This window comes from Ctenocephalides felis, unplaced genomic scaffold, assembly GCF_003426905.1.
Source record: "Ctenocephalides felis isolate EL2017-DRISC unplaced genomic scaffold, ASM342690v1 CF-g0.4_SCAFFOLD_03571, whole genome shotgun sequence".
Taxonomy (NCBI): domain Eukaryota; kingdom Metazoa; phylum Arthropoda; class Insecta; order Siphonaptera; family Pulicidae; genus Ctenocephalides; species Ctenocephalides felis.
In genome coordinates, this window is record NW_020539725.1 from 43582270 (window position 1) to 43592548 (window position 10279).

The 10279-nt window shown below is 30.7% G+C and overlaps 4 protein-coding genes and 2 pseudogenes across 4 annotated transcripts in view; 4 read left to right on the forward strand and 2 right to left on the reverse strand.

Moving 5' to 3' along the window:
* Positions 1-201: 201 nt before the first annotated feature.
* Positions 202-1980, reverse strand: LOC113385392 (cyclin-Y-like). Its single transcript, XM_026623237.1, is given in 2 exon segments — positions 202-872; positions 875-1980. Coding segments are annotated over 2 exon segments (1056 nt in total). The 5' UTR covers positions 1479-1980; the 3' UTR covers positions 202-420.
* Positions 1981-2131: 151 nt separating this feature from the next.
* LOC113386095 lies at positions 2132-3267 on the forward strand (annotated as a pseudogene).
* A 1159-nt stretch (positions 3268-4426) lies between these two features.
* LOC113386096 (protein saal1-like) lies at positions 4427-5033 on the forward strand. The gene is given in 2 exon segments (XM_026623902.1): positions 4427-4512; positions 4514-5033. Coding segments are annotated over 2 exon segments (606 nt in total).
* A 772-nt stretch (positions 5034-5805) lies between these two features.
* LOC113385391 lies at positions 5806-7293 on the reverse strand (annotated as a pseudogene).
* A 955-nt stretch (positions 7294-8248) lies between these two features.
* LOC113385394 (splicing factor 3B subunit 4-like) lies at positions 8249-10198 on the forward strand. Its single transcript, XM_026623240.1, is given in 7 exon segments — positions 8249-8288; positions 8372-8449; positions 8780-9054; positions 9226-9336; positions 9338-9411; positions 9516-9858; positions 10086-10198. Coding segments are annotated over 6 exon segments (888 nt in total). The 3' UTR covers positions 9826-9858; positions 10086-10198.
* Positions 9825-10279, forward strand: part of LOC113386097 (folylpolyglutamate synthase, mitochondrial-like) — a 4517-nt gene continuing 4062 nt past the window's right edge. The window contains 2 exon segments of the mRNA XM_026623903.1: positions 9825-9858; positions 10086-10246. Coding sequence (XP_026479688.1) covers positions 9825-9858; positions 10086-10246 — 195 coding nt within the window.

Sequence of the window (10279 nt, forward strand, 5' to 3'; positions counted from 1 at the left end):
TGAAAACATAATTTGAAAAATATCTATGGTGTTGAAATATATAACAAACTTAAAAAAATATAGAAAAAGTTGTTACCATGACTAATATTTATTGCAAAAATTACAATTTATAAATATTTCAGACTTTCCTTAAATAAATCATTTGATCATAATCTAATACTAAATATATTGTTATAGATTCATAGGAATACCATGAGGAGTTATATATGCTATAAATTCTTGGCGTAATTGACTAACAAGTTGTAAATTTTATACAATATATAATTTTTTATATCAAATGTCTTACAGTAGCATGTTGCAAAGGGATATTGCATAAGAATGCGGAATAATTACATACACATCATTTGCAAATTCTTTATCAAAATAGTTTTAATTGTAAGTAATTATGTGCATAATAGTATAAAAATACTTAATAGAAAATTATGACAAGATTGCCACACTTTTGCGATGGCCTCCAGGATTGTTCATATTATCGAGACTTGACCACTTTTTGAGTCCGTTTGTTAACATTTCTTGTGTAATTTTATCTTGCATTACCAAAGACATGGCTTCAAGTTTTTGAGCTCGATCCTTGCTAAGAGGTTCACTAGGAAATGAGAGATCATTCGCTTCTGCTAATGTTCTTAAATCAAAGTAATATTTGGCATAAACACTTGATGGAACATTAATATTGAACTGTAGCATTTCTAAAAATTGCCTTTCAAGTTCATTCATATCTTCTATGGTTAAATCTTTCAAGATTTGACAATAATCAATATTCCATATAGCCTGATCATCCATGACCTTGCTGGCTAGCAAAATAGCACCCAATACAATTCTTTTCCAATTTGCAGCAGAAACATCAAGTTCTACATAAGTCAACAACTCTTCTAATAAATCAATGTTATGATTGCACATTCCGCAGTGAGCTGTGCAGCATTGAACATTGTTCTGACAAATTTATAAATTTGCCTATGTTCAGGATTTTGTTTATCATAATTATCACATACTGGGTCTTTTGTTAAAGGATGCAACTTTTCGTCAAAAATATCTAATGATCTATCACTAGTACGGTTTTTGATGTGATAATAAATAGCAAGCGCAACACACTTCACAGTGTTCTTTAAATTTGGTTGTGTAACAGTGCTATCATCAAGATATATTGTGGAGCACGAGCTACTCTTTTTTAATACTCTCAAATCTGATGTAGACTTTTTCAATTCTGATATTTGCTGTTGACTCTTTTTCCTTGTAATACCATTTTCAACAAATTGTTGAGAACGTTCCATAAATAATGTTTGGGCTGATGGATGAACGCTAGGGTCCATATCGCCTCCATCAGCTTCTCGCTCACTTATGTGAGGTAAATTTGAAACACTCACTTCATGCTCAGTAGAATTATGTTCTTCAACATTGTTTGCACTAATTGTTCCATGCAGTCTTGTTTTTCTGGAAGCAGGAGGTGTTGTATGTGAACAACAGCTGTGTGCAGTTCCCATTTTTTTATTTCACTATATCAAAAACTAAACAAAACAAAAACTTTTCAAAAAAAGTAAACAGTGAACATTGGGTAATCCTGGCTCTGAAGATTAAGATACTACTTTAACATGTTTAAAATGAAGTTGATGAGAATTGATGAAATATGTAGCACATCTATTTATTTTGTACAGTATTTTAAATGTCATGATTTCATAAAAACAACATTCATTGTGTATCTTGGGACTACGCCTTTAACTTAAATGCATATGCCGGCAAAATGCAAATTTTTGTATTAAGGAATGTACAATAATTATGTTACTAAATAGTTTTATAATGTGCAATTGAAAAACATTAACGAAGGGCACTTAAAAAATATGTTTTTCATATACATTTTTGAGAAGCAGAGACACAAAAGTGCTTATTTGATGCAGACAAAAGTCAAAAATACAGCGTGAACATTTTTCTTTTATCACAACGTCAACCTACATTCGTTGGATAACACCAAAGACTAATAGAGGGTAGACCTTTGCCCAACTCGATATGAGAGCAAATTTTACGATTTTTGCATGTAGTTCAACAAGATTGTAATATGATCGCAATTGTTATCAATTGGAAAAATGCAGTCAATTCAATTATGAACAGCGAATTTAGTTTTTCCGATCCTACCCGACTGTTGGATGAGGAAAATTATATCATGTGTCACATGGCTGAGACTCCGTGAGTATCTTGTCCCGTTGTATCTCTTTTTCGTGGTTTCTGTCATGTAAGACTGCTTCTTTCACATCTGTCAAATCTATAGTCAAAAAGTTTTCGTGTACTTTTGTTGTAAACAATGTTCTTCTAGCAGAAAGTATTTATTTAATCAGGTTGCAGATAAATTTTACGAATGCGATCAGAGCAGACATTATTGTCATTTCTATTCGCCAATTTGCTTTAATTGGCAATTTATTTCTCTTAATTTTAATAAGATGGGAACTCTAGAAGACAAAATATTAGGAAATAAGCTTCATAATTATTGTAGCAGCAGCGAAGATGAAGGTGAATGTGATTCTGATAGTGAAAACGTTAAAGAGCAATCAGAACAAACAAATGTGGAGAATACCAAGGTTTGACATTAGAAGATCCAACAAAATGGACTGGCCAGAGCGCTAACACTGGACCAAAAGGAGTTATAAAAACTGGCAAAGGTTTAAGCAATTGGAAACTGAGCAGAGAGCTCATCAAGAGCAAGAGCGTTTAAACTTAATCAATCTTTGAGTATCACATGTAAAACAGCTGCAGAAGAGGAAAAGCACAAGGAGTTAGATGATGAACTGGAAGACTTGATGAATGATGATTTCATTCTCGAGTTTCAGAAACAGAGAATGAAAGAAATGCTGAAACAAAACAGCAATATGCTAACATTTGGTCAAGTTCAATCATTGCAATCCCAAGATGACTTTTTAAATGCTATTGATAATGAAAATAAAATGGTTACTATAATTATTCATATTTATGAAAATAATGTTAGGCATGCCAGACTATGAATAAATGTTTAGACACTTTAGCAATAGAATACAACAATATAAAATTTTGTAAAATAATAGGATCTATCGCGGTTTGAGTAGATCATTTAAAATTCAAGGTGTTCCTGCTATTTTAGTTTATAAAGATGGTCAGCTTATGGGAAATTTTGTCAGAATTTCTGATGATTTAGGTGATGAGTTTCCTGCTTCAGATGTTGAAAGCTTTTTAATAGAGCATGGCTTAATTGCTGACAGATTATGTGTACCAAAATTATTACAGGAGAAAATATTTAATATTATATGAAATTCAAAGTAATGTTAGAGGTCGTCTATAATTAATGTACACTTTAATGATCTATATGCATTTATGATGTTTTTATAAGAACACATATAAATACAATACAATTGCAGCGCTCTGGTAATTCAAAATATTTGAATAACTTAACTCATTTACACAAATGCATATATATATGCATACCTATTCTATTAAGTGCAACTTTTAGTTATGCTTTTAATATTATGATATATTATTAAATATAATATAAGTAGTAGTTGGGTATATTAATATTAGCCACGAGGAATGAAGATAATTCCAATCAGAGATTATCATAAAATGTATTAAAATTGTTCTAATCGAATGTGAATGTAGAAATTATACATGAGAAAAATATAAATTAAAATTAACTAAATTAACAATGAAATTGTTTTATACAAATTAATTAATCATGAAGAAGTTAAGCATAAGTTGAAGATAGAATATATATATTAGATTATTATATTGTCTAGGATTCAATGATAATCGATTTAAAGAGTTGACATAAAAATCACATGATTTTAAGAGAGTTATGTACTAGATAAAAGAAGAGTAATCTTTTCTAGAGAATGGTTTGTTTAATGATGCAACAGTTAAATTACAATTCAAATAAGATTGGAAATATTATATGGATATATTTATTCATATCCATTTCATATCATTCTCTATATTATTATTTCCAATTTAAAAACATCGCACACTAGCGCTCAGGGATCGTACAGGAACTAACTCATAATCATAACTGATATTGACATTTCGACAATTGACGTTTGTGCTGTAGTTGTAGCCAAATATTTAAGAATTATTGTAATTTTATTATTTTAAATTGAATTATAAATGAAAATAGGAAAGCAGTCATAACGGTAGCATTATAATATATGATTGTGAAAAATCTTACACACTAAACTGTAAAATAATAACAAATTAAAAAAAACTCATGGAGATAATTCCTATAAAAATACTGTTTATTATATTATTATTGAATTTTTTTATTTGTGAAAATAATCAAATCTATCTTGTGAAAATGGCTGATTCAAATGATCCAAGTACTCTGAGTTCAGACAAAAATCCAAGTGATAACTGTGATAATGAACTTAATACTTGCAACCCTTCTTTGTCATCAGAACTTCAAGCTGAGGAAATTGCAATTATGAAAGGTGATGCTATAGGAGATACTTTATATAGTGAACGTTTTGTATTGTCTACTTTAATACAATTAACTAAATACACAGATTTAACGAATCTCTGGAAAAAAACTATGTACTTTATGGGATATGACCATTGAACGAGATGTAGTTTTATTGTTATTGGAACATAATAGTTTGGAACTTATTGCTAATATTATTCAAAATGAAACAAATGAAAGGTTAACTGAAATATTAGTTGGTATTGTTGCAAATATGTCTTGTTTATCAGAAACACGCAAAAAACTCTGTTTCGATAAAAAAACAATGGAAATTTTTTTAGATGTAATAACACCCCAAGATCCTTTAATACTTATACAACTAATGAGATTTATCACTTCGGTACTCATATTTGAAAATTCTGGTGATGAATATGTTTGGTTTCAACATTTTGAAAATAAAGTTGAGTTCATTGATCAATTAGCTTTTATTCTACATAACTCTACAAATTCAATTTTAATACTTAATGCATTAGAAGCCTTAATATCAATGTGTGCAAAGTTTGTCATGCTGGATATGGAAGACAATTCTTCAAGTACATTTATGCAAATGTTTGTAAAGGCATTGTGGTGAGCGGTGTTATATAGAAGCCTTTAAGCAACAACTCTCAATTCAGTTATTAGATGGTGATGACACAAATTTACCAACACAGAAGCAACAGAAGATTTGCAATTTATTTCTAGGAAATCAATTGCATACTTACTCAATATGGGAATCATTCCATAAAAATTTATGAAGAGCATATCTCTGAAATACTCTCTTGTATGAATGTTATTCTTCACCCATTAACCAAAATAATGTATTTAGTTCCATTTACACAGAATACTCAAGGTATTGTAGAAAACATTACAGAAATTTTATCATCATTGGACGAGCCTTTGATATAGGAGTAATCATAAAATTAACACCATTTGGAATTTAGCAGATATCGAAATAACAAGTTAAAAAAGAGTCAGCTGATGTCTGGGAAAAAGATAATTCAAATAATTCTCAAGAAGAAAGTATATGCGGAACAAATATCTGTATGGCTATTTCTGATTATTATATAAAAATTATCAGTAAATTGTCTGACAAAGATTTTATTCAAATTATACAAAATCATTTTACATTTGATATGATTCAAGAATTAAGTAAAAAATTGCTTAGTATAGGTAGTGAGGAAGCAAATGAAGCCTACAATAAATAAGAAAAGTATCACAAGCAATTTGGACTAAGAATATAGACCAATAAAACACAGTATTGTAATTCATCAGCATCGTTATTAAATTTATAAGTGCAATTTTCATAAATGTTGAAATAAAATTTGTATTACAATCTAATTTTATCAATACTAAATATAAAATATTTAATATAATGGTTTATTATTAGTAAAACGTGTAATGAGATCCCAAGCCCATTTTGGTTGATCTGTCGGAACCATATGCCCTGCATTTCGAACCATTACTTCTGTTAAATTTCCTGCTATTTTAGCATATCCAGCTATATGCTTATCCACAATCCAAGGTTTGCGTTCAGCAGTTTTGTATAGTGTTGCAGAACTAAAATTAAGTTGCTGTAAGTAATTAACAGTCAAAGGGTATGCTACAATAATATCTAGCTGGCCATTATAAATCAAACAACGATAATGAGAAAGAAGTTCAATTAACTGTGGTGCAATGGTATCCATAACATCAGCCTTCAAATGTTCCTCAACTTTCTTATCAACATTGAAAGGCAAATTTCCAACATGGATTGCTTTTCGTATGTCTTCCCTTTGAATAAATGCACCCATATATTCCATTTTAGAATCATCATCAGTTTGCAAGTAATTGAAATAATAATTAAAACCTGTTAAATTTTGGAATATTGACCCCTGAGTTGTCATATCGCCATTGAGCAATTCATCAAATATGTTAAAAGCAGCAATGAAATCCTTTTTCTTCAAGTCTTCAACAGCAATATCCTCATATTTATGGAACAAATCACGTCCCGATGCATCTAGAAGGCCTAATTGATACAAATAATCGCCATATTTCAATTGGTGCTCAGGATCACAAAGACCATTGCCAATGGCTAATCCTTTCAAATTAATTTTTAACTTGTGATGATGGATTATTAATATGAATTGCATAACTTATGGCAGGTACATATTTACCAGCATAAGATTCACCACTTACAAAGAAATCATTTTTTTGCAATTGCGGAAATAATAAAAAGAACTGTTGTAAGCAGTGCAGCAAATTCAATCCTACATCAAATTCATTAGATGAATAACCCAAATCATTTTCTGTAAAACTAAACCCGTACCAACAGATTATCAATATAAATTAAATTATGATTACGGGACCATGTGTACTTTCTTTTCTTCAATCCTTTTTTTTTACATAAAATGGTCCGTTTTCAGTAAATAATCCATTAAAGATGTTGCACCTGGACCACCTTGCAACCATAAACACTGGCGCATTAGGTGCGTCTAATTCAGCAGGAAAGAACCAAAAGAACAAATTTGAATTATATGTTTTATTAACAGTTAAGTATCCGGCATAGCTTTCAACATCTTGAAAACTCTCGTGATTCACCTTTGCTAATTTCTGAGCTTCTATAATTTTTCCACCTTCTATATACGGAGTTAAGAACAATGGGTCACCAGCATCTCCAAAAACTAACCTTTGTTGTATCCTTGGATATTGATTTATAAAACCGTTGATCTCAACGATAATTAAAGCAAAACAAACTACTAAAATACGCATGATTAAAATGTCACTTTACTTCGGGCGAATTGTACCATTAAAATGTAATCTTATCGGTTCAACGGCTTCAGAAAATCAGACTCACCCGACTCGACGCTTTCTGTTCTAACTGACAGAACAAAATAAAGTCCTTTGGTCGTTTGTTGCTGTGACACTTGACCCTTGTTATCTATCACGTGACCTAAGGTCAAATTTCAGACCTGCAATGACAATATTTGAAATGGAATATTTCTAATCGTTATTTATTTTTCAATTTAATCATTTAGTACAAAATTACGTTAGACCCCAATAAATATTTCATATTATTTTAGTTTGAAATTCAAATCTAAACAGCTATAAGTTCTATTTTCATGATAAAAAAAATTGACTATATAAAACTTAATAAAATGATTGAGAAATTTGTTATTACAATTTGATAGCTTGATAACGATACAATTTAGAAGTTATTTAAATCGCAAAACTGGTAGACAATCATGTAGCTGAATTCATTCAATTATTGAAAATTATAAATTGAATTAATAATTTAAGTATTTTTAAAACGATATTTCGCATATTTTGTTTTTTATCATTATTAAACAAACAATTTTTAATAGAATTAATAATGAAACTTTTGATTAAAAAAGTAAAAATGAATAACGTACGAATAAGTATATTTCAAGAAAAAATTGTTTCTATTAACTTCCCAAAGAAGAATTTTCCTATAAACTTAAACTATCAAAAAATTTTTTTTTATTTACTCTGATTATAATTATACACGTTAAAAACTATTTATTTCCAAAAATACATTTAATTTTTTAATGAGAATTGTTTCCAGCTCCTTCCGCTTGAAGCGCTTCTATCGTTACCTATGCTCTTGTTATATTAGGATTTCAAGTCGTTTAGTGTTCACTCTCAGCTCTCAGCTCTCACGCTTATCTTTGGTTAAATCAGATCTTGCTGTGCATTTTGTCACTTGTAGCGGTTTGTTCGATTATATTTTTTACGAAACAATGAAAGTAATATTGAGAAACAAATAATACAAATGTAGTTTAGTTCGTACATTTTATAGCAATCTTCACGATGGCCGCCGGTCCGATAGCAGAAAGAAATCAAGGTAGTTATCAAAAGAGATTTCGAATTTATAGGTTATCCTACTAAATTTATTTACAAATGTTTAATGTATCTTTCATTTGCAGATGCCACTATTTTATGTTGGTGGTTTGGACGATAAAGTCTCAGAAAGTCTTATGTGGGAGTTATTTGTTCAATCTGGGCCTGTTGGTTAGTGTTTTACAAATGATCCAAACAATTTGGCTGGATGATCCAGTTGCTTATCGATCATTCTACATGTTTCTTTTTGTTCTTTACTCACACACACATAAATAAATAATTAATATATATATATATATATATATATATATATATTTATATATACTTTAAGTTTCCTTGTTTAAGCATTCTATAGTAACAATTGAAACAATTTGTTGCTGTTAAACTTTATTTATTTACATATATTTAATTGAATTGAGATGAAACATTCTTAGAATATCAATTAACAGTATTTAATTCAATACCAATATCTCACAAACTTAATTAAAAATATTTTTTTAGTGAATGTCCATATGCCAAAAGATCGTGTTACTCAAATGCATCAAGGATATGGATTTGTTGAATTTCTGGGAGAAGAAGATGCAGACTATGCAATCAAAATTATGAACATGATAAAACTTTATGGAAAACCAATTAGGGTCAATAAAGCTTCAGCACATCAGAAAAATCTGGATGTCGGTGCCAATGTGTTTATAGGAAATCTAGACACAGAAGTTGATGAAAAATTATTGTATGACACATTTTCTGCTTTTGGAGTAATTCTTCAAACGCCGAAGGTACCAAATGTATTATGTTATTATTCCTATACTTAAAACTATAGATATTATCTTGAATTGTGCATGTAATAATATATGCTAGTTGCATTAGAGGTTTTGGCAACAGGTTCAATTCAGCACTGCTGGCATATAATATTAAAATTAATATAATTATATTCTGCATTTTGCTAGATAATGAGGGATCCAGACACTGGTAATTCAAAGGGTTTTGCATTCATAAATTTTGCCAGTTTTGATGCTTCTGATGCTGCTATTGATGCAATGAATGGTCAACATCTGTGTAAATAGACCTATATCGGTATCATATGCTTTTAAAAAGGAAGCTAGGGGAGAGCGACATGGTTCTGCTGCAGAACGGTGAGTTTTAGAAATAAAAATTATTATATAAATTAACATTTATTTATAAATTTGAAATATATAATTTGTATATACATTCTAATTAAGTAAAATTACTCATACAGTTTGCTAGCTGCACAGAATCCATTATCACAAGCAGATAGGCCTCATCAATTGTTTGCTGATGCTCCAACTGGTGGCATGGGTATGGCACCACCTCCTCTACCAGGCATGATGCCACCTCCACCTCCCCTACCCCATCAGGCGGTTGCAGCAGTGGCTGCGCATCATATGGCTTCAATGATGAATACTATGATGCCACCTCCACCGCCTGTAACACCAACACCGCAAGGTAGCCTTCATCCACCACCTCCCCGCCAGTTCCTCCGCCGCACATGCAACCACCACCACCGCCACCGGCGCCGCCACGAATGATGCCGCCTCCGCCACCATGGCAACCTCAAGGGGGTAAGTATCTCATCAATGAGAAAATCGTGAGATTTCTTTTTATATATGCTTATATTTTAATATTATAATGTTTGCTTTGGGTATATGCTCATTTATAATTTTTATGTTACCATTGTATTGTATACATTGTAATTATTATATGTTATTATACATTGCTCACAAACATTTGAGATAAAAATAAAATTATTAAAGCTAATTTTTTAAACTATTTATTCTTATAATTTCAGGTCCTGGTGGGCAATATCCTCCACCTCCACCCCCTCAACATTTTGGAAGTAACTTCAATGTCGTCCGCCTCCACCACCAAATTGGAGACCTCCCCCACCAGGATTTAGACCACCACCACCTCCTGGATTTAGACCACCACCACACCTCCAGGAATAATTATGCTCCACCACCACAAAATTTCAATGATAACTTT